The sequence below is a fragment of the Cantharellus anzutake genome, assembly GCF_015039405.1.
Source record: "Cantharellus anzutake strain C23 chromosome Unknown EI90scaffold_2, whole genome shotgun sequence".
NCBI lineage: Eukaryota > Fungi > Basidiomycota > Agaricomycetes > Cantharellales > Hydnaceae > Cantharellus > Cantharellus anzutake.
Genome location: NW_024066952.1, coordinates 420675 through 435531, shown reverse-complemented (window position 1 = coordinate 435531; position 14857 = coordinate 420675). Strand labels below are relative to the sequence as shown.

Genomic DNA, 14857 nt, shown 5'->3' with positions numbered 1-14857 from the left:
AATAGGTACAAGAGGGGCTCTTTCGCTATCTAACTAGTTCGTCTTTTGGCTTATACACACAGAGAAACGGGTTATGTGAGCGGTAACGCCTTACAGGTTGGAATCAATTAAGCCAAATAACTCCGCCACAATCCGAGGCATGACGTATCATCCTGTTGTGGAAAGTCAGATGCTATGACGTTAGGGACAGTCAGTCACCAATCAATTCGGTCAAACAAGACTCACCAGTCTACAGATGACTGCGCACATCCTTGGCACTGGCGTGCGACTGATGGGTCGTCTGGTTAGAAGGAACAAATTGATTGTCCATCTTGATCACGATCCTTCTCAGAGTAGGGTGGCGCTTGGAGAAGGTAGCCATGTACTCCTTCACCATCGGATCTTGAAGGAAGTCCAAGGAAAGGGTGGTATTAAAGGATTTCAACGTGCAATTGGGATATTCGGTGAGGATTATGGGGGGGTCCGAAGGGTCGCGTACAACGCAATCCACAACGATTTCGATGCCAGCGTAAGCGGGCAAGGGTGTGGGCCCTTCGCCGCGATGTAGAACATTGTGTTGAGTTGTTTCGCCTCTACTGGCCACGTAAAGTTCTGCGTGGGTAGGCACATGGTCTCCCTGCTACGCATGGACAAAGGAGTCAGAAGATAAATCAGGACTATGTGAATAAACATGCATGGCAGCGTTCACATCTCAGGCTCAATTTTGAACATCCATCGCAAGCATCGCATCGGCCAAGCATTGGCCAGCGGGGCATGCTGTCTCCAGTCAGAAGTGGTAAGTTGGTACGCGGTGGCAAGTTGATACTTTGGTCCATAGGTAAGTTGATACGTTGGTTTATGGATGAGGGGAACTGCTTTATATGCATGCTTTCTCCAACACAGCGCGATTGCTCGTGAAGCATGACAACTGTCCAGTCCGTAGCGCTGGCGCGCGAAGGCCTGATCGGCTCGTGGTTGGCGCGCCGCGCGCCGCGCCTATGAGGAGCGGTTTTTTGCCGGTGCAATATAGCGGCCTGTGAAAACCCGCGCTGACACGTGTCCGATCACATCAAGAAAATCACGCAACCACGACATTTCCTTGCGTCTTTGCGTAGTTGCTACCCTAGTTTCAATTTGCGCGGCGCGCTGTGCATTGCCTATTCCATACGTTCGGTTCGCGCCCAGCATAGCATGCATTGCCTTGCCATTGTGTACAGTCATCAGTGATGGCTTTCCTTGCGCGCTCGCGCGGCGCGCCTTACTTTGGTTCTCTACGCGCAAACTGACTGTTACCTTGGCTGCTGCCACACCATAAATATAAGGTCTACGTTATAAGTAAACTCACTCACCACCCTGGGCCGCTGCCCTACCACTAACACCCTAAATATAAGGGTCTCTGCACTAGTTTTCTGTTTCCTCATTTTCTACTTACCTCGTCTACTCGCGCCTCAGATGCCAGTCTCTCAAAAAATCAGATGTAGTAATTGCCGCATGAGGCATAAGGTAGCGTATCATCTCTGATTCAGTCGCTATTATCAACAACATCAGCAGGCGTGTACCCCGGGAAGTCACACCAACATTTGTGCCGAATGCGAGAGGCTGCAATATGCGTGTTCATTAGCAGCCACCACATCGACCATTGGAACATCACTACATCAATCAAGTTCGATTCATATTCCCCAAGTTTCTGGTGCAGCAGCGTTCGACGGGGCGTTGACCGGAAATTCGCCAGGTCTAAACAATGGGGTCCAAGCCACATCAGCCTTACCGGACTTCGCAGCCTCCCTTGGGACCTTCGCTCCTATGCTCCCCGTCGAGTTGCAGAATCAGTCTGGCCCTCCTGACTTTGCCGGCATTTCTGCGCAAGGCCGGATGACTGAACGCCTCGACCATGTAGGGGGTGCCCCCACCCTTCCTGGTCCTCAGTCAGACGAAGAATCATTAGCGGACTTCCTACGGTTCACCCGTTATGTCCTCTTACGTTTTCCCGGATCGTATCAAATCGTCTTGGAGCGAGATAACTTCAGAGGTGATGGAAGGAACCTATGATTTACCTGTGAATATCCGTGAGTATCTCAACGATTGTTTAGGTCTACAATGTGTTCACGCTTAACCTACCTGGTGATTGTCAGCGAAATACGAACAGCGGGGATGCAAATTGGAAACAGACTGACAAAGCTAGAGCAATGGGGGAGGACACGGGATACTTACGAGTCAGCGGGGAACGCGACTAAGTTATACAGAGACACTGCATGCGAAAATGTATCCGTGTCATAGTCATCTTCGAATTCATCACGCATGCTATCTCATTCTTGGGCCCGAACAACCCCTAGAATGATAGTCTCCTTGATGCTTCTGTGCGTGCCCAACGCACTATTTGGGGACTTCTAAAGCATCCCTATCTGCATCGGGCCAGTCTCAAGACAATCAGGATATATATGGGCGTTCGAATGGACTTTGGTGTTTTATCGATGAACAGCTTACATAAGCATGCCAAATACCTCATCTCCATGTGTTCCTATAAATGTATGCTGACGGATGGGCCTGCGCATATTTGCCCCTTTATGACCGAATCTGCCCCTAGCAATAATGCTCCTCGCCCTCTTGCAACGCCATGAACAGCTCCATCAGCGCTTAGCTTTGTATATAATCTACAACTCAATTCTGATTTGCCAATCCTCAACGAGGACTCCAGTTTTCTTCCCCTTCGCTCCAGTCCCCTTCGAGAAAGTCCATTCCAAGCGCGCAGCATGCACTGCCTTGCTGTTGTGTACAGTCACCGGTGATGGTTTTGCTTTGCGTGCTCCGCGGCGCGCCTTACTTTGTGTCATCCACGCGCAAACTGATTGTTACCTTGCGCGCTGCCACACCACAAACATAAAGTCTGGGTTGTATAAGTAGACTTACGAATAGTCCATTCATCACTCATTACCCTGGTACACCTTAATCGTGAGGTCTTAACTTACCTCTTGTACTAGTTTGCTACTTACTCATTTTCTACTTACCTAGTCTGCCCGCGTCTCACTTGCCTCGTCTACTGGCTCGTACCTTACTAGTTTACTTACCTGCCTTACTTTCAGTCCGGATGCCTGGCTCTCGCAAACTCAAATGTACCAGTTGCCGAATGCGGCATAAGGTAGCGTATCATCTCTGATTCGGTCGCCATTCTCAACAACATTGGCAGGCTTGTACACCAGGGAGTCACGCCAACATTTGCTCAGAGTGCGGGGGACTTCGATATGCGTGTTCATTAGCGGCCACCGCATCGGCCATTGGAACATCACACCATCAATCAAGTTCGATTGATATCCCCCAAGCAGTAGCATTCGATGGGGTGTTGACCGGAAGCTCGCCAATTCTAAGCAATGAAGTCCAAGCTACGCCAACCGTACCCAACTTCGCAGCCTCCCTTGGGGTCTTTGCTCCTACGTTCCCCATCGAGTTGCAGAATCAGTCTGGCGCTCCTGATCTTGCTAGCGTTTCTGCGCAAAGCCGCTCGACCGAACGCCCCGACTATGTAGGAGGCGTTCCCACCCTTCCTAACCCTCAACCGTTCGAAGAATCCTTAGCGGATTTCCTGCGATTCAGCCGTTACGTCCTCTTACGTTTCCCAGGCTCGTATCAGATCGTCCTTGAGCGGGACAATTCCAGAGGCGATGAAAGGGACCCCCAGCTATGATACACCAGTGGATATCTGTGAGTATCTCAGCATTTGTTCAGATCTGCAATGTGTTCACGCTTAAACTTACCTGGTGATTGCCACTGAAAGGCGAACATCGGCAGCGTCGGTTAGAAATGTTCGCCTGCATGCCGCCTCTGTTCTTTTTTTCTCACAGTCCGCTGTAGATACTAAAGCGCGTGTTTGGCATGCTTCGCGCACTGCATGCGATGCTTATGTTCACGAATCAATTATGGTTCAAAGGGAGGGAATGATGAAGGCACGATTCGGTGAAGGGTAAAAGGAGAAGATATTAGTGCAAGTGGAGCTGACACGTATTCGAAAGAAAGCAGAGAATAAGAGTTATTTCTAGGAAGCCCAAGTCTGTCCAGCGACGTCGTAGAACCTATGCTATGCATCCGTGTCATAGTAATCTTTGAGTTCATCGCCCGTCCTACCGCGGTAGCCCCTCAGACACTGGCGCCGTGGACAGTGGCACCTAAAATGATAGCCTCCTTGATGCTTCTGTGCATGCCCAAACGGACTATTTGGGCCTGGGACTTCTATTATAAAGCATTCCTATCTTCATCGGGCCTATGTCAAGGCAATCCCGACTCACGACGGTATGGGCAATCGAATGGACGGACTTTGGTGTTATCTCGATGGGTAGTTTGAGCATACCAAATACCTTATCTCCATGACCATTTGTGCTCCTTGCATATATAAGTACGTTGGGGAGGCCGGGCGCGCCCGGCTACTAGCTCCCAGCAATGCTCGCCGCCCTCTTGCAATGCAATGAACCTAACTCCATTAGCGCTTAGCTTTGTATATAGTCTACAACTCAATTCTGATTTGCCAATCCTCAACGACGAGCACCCCAGGTGCTTTGATTGTCAGCGCACTGGCTACTCCAGTTTTCTTCCCCTTCGCTCCAGTCCCCTTCGAGAAAGTCCATTCCAAGCCTTTCCCTCCGACAACATTTACGCTCTTGGGTTCCTTTTCTAATCCTAACACTGCAATCCTCTCCACATATACGCGAGCTATACTCTGTGCGAAGGCGTTCCGGGGATCCCAGGATTTGATCTGGACGCCATCAACAACGTCATTGCCCTTGTGAAGGGTGACGAGATCTTCGCTATGAAGAACAAGTGGAGAGTTCTTCTTGTTGTGTTCTGGGCTGATTCTGAATCCACGCCAGGCGAGTTCACCTTTCTCAAATGCATAAGTTTCGCCGTCATCCAAGTATAGGTCGCCCTTGGCAGAGGTCCCGGACCTGTCGAGAGCGATAGTAAGAGTGAAAGGATCGTTCTTCATCAGAGGCGATGCGCGACGGGGTCTTTGACGAGTGGAGATAATCGAACCACCTCGGCGGAGTAGTGGAATTTTAGAAAGAGGTGCAGGGACGGTCACGGTCGTACCAGAGGCGGCACCCCGATAGACCTGACGATCGAAGTAATCGTAGTAGACCTGTGAGTCAGGGTAGTAATTAGTTATAGGATCCGGATGCCAACTCGCGCAACTCATACTTCATCTTCAGCGAGGTAGACGTCGGCGGTTTCTGCTCCTGGACTGGTCACAGGCTTGACAAGCAAACCCGAACTGCCAACATAATACTGATCATCGATCGCAAAACCACGAGTGTCCTTGGGAAAGACCACATAGTGGGGGCTATCAGACCGTGAACATTAGTATATTGTACTGAGATTATTGGGGGGAAATATACCGTAGGAGAGGAAGCCCGGTTACGCTTGTCTCTCGGAAAGCTGTATACCACATAGGAAGTAGCGAATACCGAAGTCGGAGAATATCCCGGAACATTGACTTGTGAGGCTCATTGTAGAGGTAAGGCTCTCGTCGCTTCGTATCAATGTGCGCATGTGCGCGGAAGAACGGACCAAAGGCTCCAACTTGGTACCAGCGCACAAGCATCTCGACGTCAGGGTTGCCGAAAAATCCACCAACGTCCGCTAGAGAAACAAAGTCTAAGTCAGGCGGTTCAAGAGCCAAGGAATCGGCCGCGTACCCCCAGCGAAAGTCATGCCAGCAATGCCGTTACTAAGGGTCATTGGAATCCCGACGGCCATATGTTCCCAGGTCCCCAAGTTGTCACCAGTCCAGATAGCGCCAAAGCGTTGTGAACCAGCGAAGAAAGATCGAGAGAGCACGAATGGTCTCTTGAGTTCCGTTCCTCGTCTCATTACAGCTTGAGATGTTTGATTATGCTAATGGGAAGCGTACAATGAATGCAACTACGCATTCTAAAGCGAAAGAAGCTCACGTAAAGCATTCCATTGATATTGTGAACATCACGGTGCTCCCAACCACCATAATGAATACTATCTTTCGGCATCGTAATCTCGGGACCATTAAAGACAGAAGGCTAAACGAAAATACTTCAGCGTTAGCTGGGAAACAGCGCTAGGATCTGAGTTGCATTACCTCATTCATATCATTCCAAATAAAGATCGTATCTGTACTCTTCGCCCATCTCCAACCTTCGGTCTTCCCAGTAAGACTAAAAAGCTTATGCCACCACTCCCAACTGTCGGGATGAAAGAAATCAACCCATGCTGAGCTTCCCGACCAACACCAGCCTTCGTAATCCTCCCCATTTGCTTTCTTCACAAGAATCTTCTTGGCTTCTGCCTCAGCGAAGACTGGATAGTCTGAAGTTCTCTTCAGATGGGGATCGATGATGACTACCATCTAATCCGTTCGAAGTTCTAGTCGTCGCAACACAACCAAAAGGATGGAACAAACCTTCCTACCAACGGAGGCAACGTCATTAGCCATCTCAACAGGATCAGGGAACGTCTTTTCATCCCAAATAAAGTACTTGTGTTCCTCAGAATATTCGATGTCCAGCCAGATAACATCCACAGGCATATCATCTTCATCGAATCTCTTAGAGACAGTACGCACATCATCAGAGGAAACATAGTTCCATCGGCACTGATGATGAGCAATGGCGAAATGTGCAGGAAGTGGAGTCGTCCCAGTTAAAGAAGCATATTGAGCGAAAACATCGTCTGGCGTGGGACCGGGCAAGATGAATAAGTCAAGAATTCCAGATTCTGAAATCCAATGGGTTGCGATGGATGTATTGGTTGGAGAGCCAAGAATGTCAATCCACGTTTCGGATGCCAGGGCATTAAAGATACCGACGGTAGATTCAGCAGAGTGAGCGTGCATCAAAGGAATGGAGCCATAGAGCGAAACGGGGGAATCGGCGTCGTACTCAAATACATCACCGTTGTAAAGACGGAAAGGGTCTGAGAAGTGCGGATTTGCACCGATAGTTGAAGGCAGCGAGAGGGACGCAGCATGCTGTGGGATACCATAAACATGACCATGGTTTGGGAAGTCAACATCGAGGGATAGAGACTCGGGGCCTACACGTTGTATATGGGATGAGAGATCTCGTATTTGTATTTGGTGAAAGACTGAAGCTGCTTACCTTTAGGCTTACTGTCCGTCCAAGACAAGAAGGTTTCTTCCCAATACCCATCCTTTTCCTCTCCCTCGAACCAGGCATTACCGTTTGCTGGCTCCTTCAACACAGTTTGCTCTCTAGTCCCTTCAATCCCTTCCCCCCCTTCACCTTCCAGTTCTGATGGCCGCTCCTCGCCTTCATCGGTTTGATTGGGCTTGTTCCTGAAATGTTCCATATGCAACAATCCACGTCCGTTCAGCACCACCTCCTCACGACCATTCCTAAGAAGGGTGATCTTCAAAGGCGAATATGAAATAGCCAACTCCACCCCTCCGTAAGCGGCTTTGACAACCCCACCTTTCTTCCCCTTCTTAAATCCAACCCAGTTAAGGTCATCATCCCTCAATGCAGGTTCTGAGATAAGTGCCCAAGAAGCAGCTTCATCATAGCGTTTCCTCAACCCGCCAATCTCGTCCATGCGAACTCGAACAACTCCATTTTTCAGAATATCCACTTGAAGTTGAAAGTGAATTTCGGGGTAGAGGAAGGACGTTACTCGAGCAGTCAGTGAAGATTGAGAAGGTGAAAAGGAAACAGTTTCTGCGTCAATATGATAAGGGGATGACCATGATGCATTTTCAGATGCACGTTGAGCTAAGGCCCTTCCACGTCGACAAAATGCGGATTGTGAACAGGTCTTAAAATCGTGTGCTTTGAAGGCATGAGATAAAAGTATCGTTCCTGGGAGGATGGAATTTAGGAGAAGCGTGATGACGCGCATTGGAGGCGCGTTTCTCCACGTTTCAATGTACTCAACAGCTAATTAGCGCCACGCGAACGTGATCGGAATAGTCCGCGGCAGCTGGCGATTGACGGCGCTTAGATGTGGCCAAGTTCTCAAAGTGGTATGAAGCGCACCAATCATTAAACAAGTTCTGAGATATACGTAGCATCCAAATAGCAGCCAGAAAGCAACGGAGAGGGAAATCATCCTGCAACAGACGCGGCTCTATTTGAATTTGTCAGGGGTCGTCTTTAAGCCCTCACGCGGGGCGACGACTTCCCTAGACTCAATCATAGTTCAGTCCATCATGTTCAATCTTTCCACCAAACCCAAGGGCACTCATTGGGGTGAGAATCAATCTCACCTCCTTCCCGATATGCATAAGTTTAGAACGAGCGGAGGGAAGAGGAACCCTCCTTGGACACCATGTCTGTTCCTGGCTAGCATCCAACGACGCAGGAAAGACTCACTTGTTACCCATCCCCTTAATCCACCAGCACTCGCCCGTGGTATCAGTAAAATCCTTTTTATGATGAGCACATGCGCTAAACTTCCCAGCCAAGCCAAAAGAAGCTCTAGCTCCTTAATTGGTACGGTCTCCCTTGAACGTTCAGAAATGATAGGCTGCACCTCTTTACGGCCTAGTTCCGAAATAACTGCATGCAGCTTGGACACTGAACGCCCAGCAAGCTGGAGCCTGGACGTTGGGTTCAGATATTTTCCCAAGGCGGCCTTTGTGACCCAACATCGCAGAGCCTGTTGAGAACTCAAATTGTCGCAGGCTCAATGGATCGACTAAAGACCCGGGCTGTTACCCTGATAACGATGATAAAATCTTCACAGCTCATCCCGTCACCCGTGCGTTGATCATGGTCGCAGCAGACGGCCGCGATTTGAGGCTTAAACTGGAGGGAAAATGAGGTTGGAAACGACCAGTCAGGATTGGGTTTTTGTGGCCTTAACCCCTGTCAAGCCGATCGAATTGAGATCGGCCACAAAATGACAGGATCCTCGGCCAAGCTCGGGCAGAACCCTCCGAAGTATGATTCTGACCAAAGGTGTGCCTGCGCAGGTTAGACATTTTCGGAGAAGGATACGCACAATCTGGTCGTTCCTAACCTGCTGACTGCTTCAGCACGAAATCCCCTCCCCCCCCCCCCCGGGACGAAGAGACCTGCACATCGCTCCGACCTACAAATTCGCCCAATGTCCCACAGAATCTGATCGATGAAGGCGTGGAACCATCGATTGGTCCAAGGTAGAGTCATAGCCAAGCGTTGTGGCTCACGAATGCGACATATACCAATATTGTCAATATCAAATCTCACGTAACACAAGAGATCCGTTTTCTAAATGTAGTTCATCTAGAATAGCAAGCATTCGGAAGCACAATCACAGCCAGCGCAGAGCAATCAAGAAAACAGTAGAATACTGGACCAACAAACCAACTTTTGGTACTTGTTCACTGTGTTTTTCGGGTCCGGCTAGGAACGATTTCTTCAGATTCGATCGTAATCCGATCTGTGGCATTCAACCTCTCTACCAACGTAAAGCCAAGAGCGCTCATCGGGGTGAGAACTCCACCTTTTTGTCCAATAGGAGTAAGTTTGGAACGAGCGGAGGGAAGCAGCGCAAGCGCAATCTCTGATACCATCACTAAGATATGAGGCAGCGAGTGGATTTTTTTTTTTTTTGAAAGATGAGAAATCTTTGACTTGAGAGTAAATATAGCGAACGTACCAGCGCCTAATCCATATCCAGGATCATTCGTTCCTTTGAATGTTGACTTCACGTATCGCGTGACAGGCGATGAAGGCGATGGTATTGAGGAAGTGATGTTGGTCCCACGATACCGTCCATTTTTCCTCACTCTAGATATTAGGATTTGGAGGTCGATTAGTCACACGACCGACATCGTGTCAAAACAGCGTAATTGCCCACTCTTCGGAAGGTCCCGAGCCCGCTTTCGGTCCCCAGCGGTGAGCAAGCCATCTCGCCTTTCAGGGGTATTAGAAAATAAGTAACGATTGCTCCAATATCGGCATGGAATGTGACATACTGGAGGGAAGGTATACAAGAGCAAGAGTCCCCACAGCAGGAAAATGGAAAAGAAGTAGCTCAAGATTTTGCTACCCGGGAGCACCATGAATTCCTCGTACTCAAAGGAATCTCCATACTTCAATTCCGTTGTTGGTTTATCGCTGTACTGTCCCGACTCGTATAACCCCCAGGTTCGTTGAACGATACTAATGTTCGTAAAAGCCATGAAAAACAAAGACCCATGAGTGCGAAGGCCGAGTTCCTTGGGGAAGGAAAAGAATAACTTTCGACCGCCTGTCGAAGTCCCCTTGACTGAAAAGAAATAAAAACGAGTCTAATCCCTTATGGCATAAAAAATGACGCACCAGGGCTCAGTGTGAAAGGTTCAATTGCTTTGGCAATGACTGAGGAAGGGACTTCGTCGAAAGCGCTTGTAAGTGTAGTCCACGTCCCCCCAGAAACCCCGCCTTGCACTGCGTGTCCAGTAATACTCTTTCCGACTTTCACGTCCAGTCCGGCGACTTCCTTCAATTTCTGAACTCCGACAAACGCGAGAAGATCAGAAGGAACGGAGTCGAAAGCTCCGGATGGGACAATAGTGGCACCCGATTTGAACGCAAGGTAATCGTATCTGGATAACATTTATAATGGGATTTCGGATGAGAGAAGGGCGGCGAGGAAGAGGAATCTCACTTCTTTATCATCTCCTCGATCCACCAGGGCTCGCCTGTGATATCAGTATAATGCTTTCCATAACGGGCGCATGCACTTGATTTCCAAATATACAGTTAGACCCCCTCCTTCGGGACAGCAACGGGGGAAACAACTCACGCAAGGACAAGGGTTCCACAGCGATGAAATGGACCAGCACAAGCGATGACAACAGAAGCGCCCTGTACAGCTTTGTTGACCTGATCCTCCTTCAACGTATCAACAACGACAGTTTCCACCCCTTTAAGGCCCAGTTCCGAGACCAGCGCGTTCAATTTCGACGCCGAGCGACCCCCAAGCTGTAGTTTGAACGACCGGTTTGAATGTTTTGTAAGGTTCTCTACTACGAGGCGGCCCTGATGATGGTCAAACCACCCGTGGAATTTGTTGAGAAAAGACGGTATTTCAGCGCAAGCCCACTCGACAATCGGCATACCGTATAACCGGTTGCCCCGACGACAAGTATGATCTCGTCAGTGCTCATAATAGCTAGAGAATATCACGCCAATGCTCGTCCTGGTTCCTAGATGGTTGATAGTTGTTGTGAGAAGCTCGAGGGAGGCAAAGCTATATGTGAGGAGGTGAGAAGGGACAAGTGTGGTTCTCAAGCCAGTGGGAGCTACGCTAAATTCCGAATCCACTTGCTTTCATTGGATTCAATACCAAGCCACATTTGTTATATATCAGGGTTCCCCTCAGACTGAATGGTGAGCTTGCGGCCACTGTCATCCCAGACCAGAGTAGTGGCCACGCATTTTCCCACGGGCAAAAAATCAATTGAATGCCCCACCCAAAAGGTCAAATTATATAATTAATTTCACATCCAGCGAGCTCGGCGGGACCATCAATATCCAGTTTATGACATGACGATAAATTAACGGAAGGTCACCGACGTCGACGCTACTCAATCCTCGTGCCCTTTATCTCCCCCTTCCCCTTCCCCGTCCTCATCCTCATCCTCATCCTCATCCTCTTCTTCTTCTTCTTCTTCGTCTTCGCTTACCTCCAGCCCCTTCTCCAGCATTCTAGTTTTATCGCTTCGCCGTTTCGCGTTCAGCTCATCAAGAAGCACAAGTAGATCTTCTTGCTCCTTCTCGACAGTCTGTCTCCTGCTCCGCTCTTGCGCAAGCTCTGCCTCTAATGCGTCAATGCGCTCTGACAGCTGCGCGATCTGAGCATTTGATGTCTCATTAGCGGCCTCAGTCAACGGGGCTACCTTAGCTTCCTGCTAAGCACAGAGTTAGAAACGGAAACCTGAAGAGAGCCGATAATGTCGATTCACCTCAGTGGGTGGAGGCTGAGATTGCAATTGCTCAATTTGCTCATGAGCCTCGGTGAGGGCTCCATTTATCTTCTCCAGCTCTAGTGCTTGTGAACGTATGATAGACTTGAGAGACGTGATCAAAGCTTCCGTTTCAGGGTCTAAATCTACAAGCTATAATTTCAGGACGCGGTAAAGTATGGCGGTGGATTGGGGAACGAATCACCTCTCGCGGCCGATACTGCATTCGGATCATTAGCAACCGACTTCTGTACTGAATCTATTGAAAGCGGAACTCAGTCATCGAACCACGAAATGACAGCTACTTACAAGCATTACTCTTCCAAAACTCCACAAATGACCCGTTCAACCAAATCGTTGGCCGAGCGTCGGGAGCATCAGATGGCACTTCATACCCTTCACTATCAAAGAATAGAATCGGTGATTCAATAGATACAGATTTGAACCTCGGATCCTCTCGAACGCGCGAAGTTCGGGAAGTGAAGGTGTCTAGACCTATCCGGGAATGTATTATCGAGTGGATGGTTGCACTGATGATGGAGAAATCAGGTATATGGATGGCGGGCAGCCAGGTAGGAGGCAACATACCGAGTGATTTCACCTGGGTTCCTGTTAAACTCGTAACAGATCCCAAGCAGGAACGCGCACAAGCCCTGGACAAGAACATCCACACCCGACGTTTGCATTATCGGCTCCACGATCTAAAAATAGGAAATGGATGAGAAAATGGACTCCCCCATATTCCCTGCCCGAATTCTGTATCACTCACCGCCCCTAACACACCACCTTCTTCCAGAATTTCCTTCACACCTGTAGGGTTATCCCAACACCAAATCGACAACAAGGACAGGTACGAAACGATGATTCTATCCCATTCCACAGCCTCACCAACAGGCTCCGCAGACCTTTGATCCCTCAACTGAGCCTTAGCTCTAAACGCTAGGGCTACAGAGCCAGCAACAGTAGCGATAAATGTCTGAGGCGGGTCCTCATCTGCGGGTTCGGGGCCTGATAGAGACACAGAGGGCAAAATTTCCATTGCCGCTATTTTGCATTTATCTGAGCCGTTGATGAGTGATGTGAAAAGGATTGTGGAAAAGAGGATCCTTTGAGCGGCGCTGGGAGAGAGTGGTGATGAAGGAGGTTCGCCTAGGACATGAAGGATTCGGAGTGATGGGGAGAGTTCATCTGAGAGGATGCGAAAGAAGATCGATGAACGAGTTGGAAAACGTCCTTTTGTGACAGAATATTAAATTTCTCTCTCACCGGATGGCGTAGGAGAGGGCGGCTGCGATCGGACTTCCATATTTCTCAGAAGGGCTAATCGTTCATCCTGATTGGAGGATAGATGATTCTAAACGATAGTCCAATAAGTAATGAGATCAGCTTCTTCCCCTTTGCTTGCCCTGAACTTTGCTCCGCACAAAAGAATCACTTACGTCGATCAGAGACGCTGCGGCAACTCTTAAATTCAATGCATCCGCTTCTTTGGGAGTCGAACCCGGGACTCCAATAAGAACGCCTCCATATTCGCCATCCAAGGCAAGCCCAACCAGTGCACTTAGTGCCGGTTCTTCCGGCAAACGATCCCATTCTTCTCCATTCGTGTCTGGAACCGGGATATAAGCTGATATAAATTGCGAGAAGCTCGTGTTGGGGGATAATGCAGCCAATGCCTGCAATCATGATGGCATTGGACTTGAGTGGGAACGACGCTGTGTAACTTAAGATTGGATCAGAAGCCGTACCTGAGTCTTCAGCATAGTAGGCGCGTTACTGGATAAAGCCAAGTCGATCAAGCACCGTGTCATTCCGCTTTGTTCCAAAGATCTCTATCAAAGTATACGTTCAACATCTACGGAACAAAAGAAGTCAACGTCACGCACCTGACTAGCACCCTTTCCTTTCGACAAGGTCCCCATAATCGAAATAGCCACAGTGGCATTCGTAATCTTCTGGGTATCCCAGAACTGTAGACTAAACTCCTGCGGAGTGGACTGATCAGGTGTAGGGACCGGTGATGGGTAAAGCATTATCGAAGGCAAAGTAGACGGTAAAGATAGTTCCCTAAAGTAAGACTGATTCGAAGGATTATTTTCCAGTAGTCCATCGACAATGATCAAGCAATCTTGTGCGGGGATGCCGCCTTCTATTCCACCTTCTTTCGTTATGATACTTAGGAGATTTTCAAAAATGCTTTCGAACGCGAGTGCTTTTTGAATATCGATATTATTGGCGATGAGTTGTTGGGTTAATAGAAGGGCCTCATTACGGATGATGTCCCGCTTTTCGGTAATGATGGCAAGGATAGATGACGGGCCATCGGCATCGGTCAGGAAGTGTTGCTGGAGCTGTTGGGGTCTGTTTTGAAGAAGAATCGCGAGGAGTTGGACAGCAGTGAAACGAATATAGAACTCTGTTCTAGTGAGGAGGTACAGTAGTGTATGAGTGGGCTCAGACGTCTATTTCGGTGAGCCATGTGACATTAACGTTAATGTCAACTTGGTTGTCAGCGGAGGCGAGGACTTACTGATAGAAACACGTCCGTGTGTTTCAGCCCCAAGTCGTCCTTAGAGGACGCAGAATGTTGTCTTAAAGTTTCTGGGTCATTGGCATCTGCGTCACAGAGAATGACAAGAGTTTCCAGAGTGGCTTTCCCAATGTCAGGATCTTCTTTAGCATTTATTTGTAGCACGGCAAGCAGAGCGTCAAGAGAATGCTGCCCAACTTCAGCTTTCCAATCACGCGAGAGTCCCTTGAGTGAAAGCACAGCGGCGCGTCGGTCCGTTATGAGAGAGGATTGTGTCAATCGGTCGGTAATACGTTGAATCGTATCAAGAGCAGCTGGCGGGGGCTTCCCGGCCGGCCCTAAAAGTGCATTATTTAACTGGTGGAGAAACTTGGCCATTGTCCCTTGTTCCAGGACACGTCAAGGTGTTGGCAATGGTTTGCTTCCGCGGCAGCGTGAGA

At 49.0% G+C, this 14857-nt stretch overlaps 7 protein-coding genes across 7 annotated transcripts; 2 read left to right on the top strand and 5 right to left on the bottom strand.

Moving 5' to 3' along the window:
• Window positions 1-21: 21 nt before the first annotated feature.
• Window positions 22-823, bottom strand: EI90DRAFT_3029944 (uncharacterized protein). Its single transcript, XM_039058174.1, has 3 exons — window positions 675-823; window positions 226-619; window positions 22-172 (listed from the first exon to the last, which is right to left on the bottom strand). The coding sequence occupies exons 1-2, from the start codon at window positions 813-815 to the stop codon at window positions 230-232; spliced, it is 531 nt and encodes a 176-aa protein (XP_038923147.1). The 5' UTR covers window positions 816-823; the 3' UTR covers window positions 22-172; window positions 226-229.
• EI90DRAFT_3284841 (uncharacterized protein) lies at window positions 561-2279 on the bottom strand (the record flags this gene model as incomplete). The annotated part of the gene is made up of 7 exons (XM_039066944.1): window positions 561-1280; window positions 1329-1359; window positions 1412-1441; window positions 1554-1629; window positions 1748-1894; window positions 2098-2157; window positions 2191-2279. The coding sequence occupies 7 exons, from the start codon at window positions 2277-2279 to the stop codon at window positions 976-978; spliced, it is 738 nt and encodes a 245-aa protein (XP_038923146.1). The 3' UTR covers window positions 561-975.
• A 506-nt stretch (window positions 2280-2785) lies between these two features.
• Window positions 2786-3906, top strand: EI90DRAFT_3029940 (uncharacterized protein). The gene is given in 7 exon segments (XM_039058173.1): window positions 2786-2814; window positions 2885-2916; window positions 2962-2972; window positions 2992-3006; window positions 3065-3115; window positions 3164-3679; window positions 3809-3906. 2 exon segments carry the CDS (start codon window positions 3065-3067, stop codon window positions 3656-3658), a joined length of 546 nt encoding a protein of 181 aa, XP_038923145.1. The 5' UTR covers window positions 2786-2814; window positions 2885-2916; window positions 2962-2972; window positions 2992-3006; the 3' UTR covers window positions 3659-3679; window positions 3809-3906.
• Window positions 3907-4065: 159 nt separating this feature from the next.
• Window positions 4066-7925, bottom strand: EI90DRAFT_2964448 (glycoside hydrolase family 31 protein). The gene is made up of 8 exons (XM_039055488.1): window positions 7095-7925; window positions 6398-7029; window positions 6077-6343; window positions 5916-6017; window positions 5661-5859; window positions 5361-5604; window positions 5164-5305; window positions 4066-5104 (listed from the first exon to the last, which is right to left on the bottom strand). The coding sequence occupies exons 1-8, from the start codon at window positions 7849-7851 to the stop codon at window positions 4472-4474; spliced, it is 2976 nt and encodes a 991-aa protein (XP_038923144.1). The 5' UTR covers window positions 7852-7925; the 3' UTR covers window positions 4066-4471.
• A 110-nt stretch (window positions 7926-8035) lies between these two features.
• Window positions 8036-8996, top strand: EI90DRAFT_3029934 (uncharacterized protein). Its single transcript, XM_039058172.1, has one exon. It carries the CDS (start codon window positions 8162-8164, stop codon window positions 8615-8617), a length of 456 nt encoding a protein of 151 aa, XP_038923143.1. The 5' UTR covers window positions 8036-8161; the 3' UTR covers window positions 8618-8996.
• Window positions 8997-9044: 48 nt separating this feature from the next.
• Window positions 9045-11350, bottom strand: EI90DRAFT_2987863 (Saccharopine dehydrogenase-domain-containing protein). Its single transcript, XM_039056026.1, has 8 exons — window positions 11042-11350; window positions 10726-10961; window positions 10588-10662; window positions 10260-10525; window positions 9914-10206; window positions 9796-9851; window positions 9595-9725; window positions 9045-9510 (listed from the first exon to the last, which is right to left on the bottom strand). The coding sequence occupies exons 1-8, from the start codon at window positions 11087-11089 to the stop codon at window positions 9317-9319; spliced, it is 1299 nt and encodes a 432-aa protein (XP_038923142.1). The 5' UTR covers window positions 11090-11350; the 3' UTR covers window positions 9045-9316.
• Window positions 11351-11423: 73 nt separating this feature from the next.
• On the bottom strand, window positions 11424-14795 carry EI90DRAFT_3149800 (p115 like vesicle tethering protein; the record flags this gene model as incomplete). Its single annotated transcript, XM_039065616.1, has 11 exons — window positions 11424-11833; window positions 11888-12033; window positions 12093-12146; window positions 12197-12417; window positions 12476-12588; window positions 12657-13075; window positions 13154-13241; window positions 13327-13563; window positions 13636-13719; window positions 13774-14349; window positions 14418-14795. 11 exons carry the CDS (start codon window positions 14793-14795, stop codon window positions 11510-11512), a joined length of 2640 nt encoding a protein of 879 aa, XP_038923141.1. The 3' UTR covers window positions 11424-11509.
• Window positions 14796-14857: the final 62 nt, after the last annotated feature.

What these genes read in the sequence shown, in the direction of transcription:
- EI90DRAFT_3029944 (XM_039058174.1), bottom strand. Translation starts at nt 815, where the DNA reads ATGGACCAAAGTATCAACTTGCCACCGCGTACCAACTTACCACTTCTG. An exon ending in TGAGATGTGAACGCTGCCAT is followed by an intron (nt 620 to 674) that starts GCATGTTTATTC and finishes GTCCATGCGTAG; the next exon opens with CAGGGAGACCATGTGCCTAC.
- EI90DRAFT_3029940 (XM_039058173.1), top strand. Translation starts at nt 3,065, where the DNA reads ATGCCTGGCTCTCGCAAACTCAAATGTACCAGTTGCCGAATGCGGCAT. An exon ending in GTTGCCGAATGCGGCATAAG is followed by an intron (nt 3,116 to 3,163) that starts GTAGCGTATCAT and finishes CAACATTGGCAG; the next exon opens with GCTTGTACACCAGGGAGTCA.
- EI90DRAFT_2964448 (XM_039055488.1), bottom strand. Translation starts at nt 7,851, where the DNA reads ATGCGCGTCATCACGCTTCTCCTAAATTCCATCCTCCCAGGAACGATA. An exon ending in GACGGACAGTAAGCCTAAAG is followed by an intron (nt 7,030 to 7,094) that starts GTAAGCAGCTTC and finishes TACAACGTGTAG; the next exon opens with GCCCCGAGTCTCTATCCCTC. An exon ending in ATATCAATGGAATGCTTTAC is followed by an intron (nt 5,860 to 5,915) that starts GTGAGCTTCTTT and finishes GCTTCCCATTAG; the next exon opens with CATAATCAAACATCTCAAGC.
- EI90DRAFT_3029934 (XM_039058172.1), top strand. Translation starts at nt 8,162, where the DNA reads ATGTTCAATCTTTCCACCAAACCCAAGGGCACTCATTGGGGTGAGAAT.
- EI90DRAFT_2987863 (XM_039056026.1), bottom strand. Translation starts at nt 11,089, where the DNA reads ATGAGCACTGACGAGATCATACTTGTCGTCGGGGCAACCGGTTATACG. An exon ending in TCGGGGCAACCGGTTATACG is followed by an intron (nt 10,962 to 11,041) that starts GTATGCCGATTG and finishes GACCATCATCAG; the next exon opens with GGCCGCCTCGTAGTAGAGAA. An exon ending in TGGATATGGATTAGGCGCTG is followed by an intron (nt 9,511 to 9,594) that starts GTACGTTCGCTA and finishes CTCATATCTTAG; the next exon opens with TGATGGTATCAGAGATTGCG.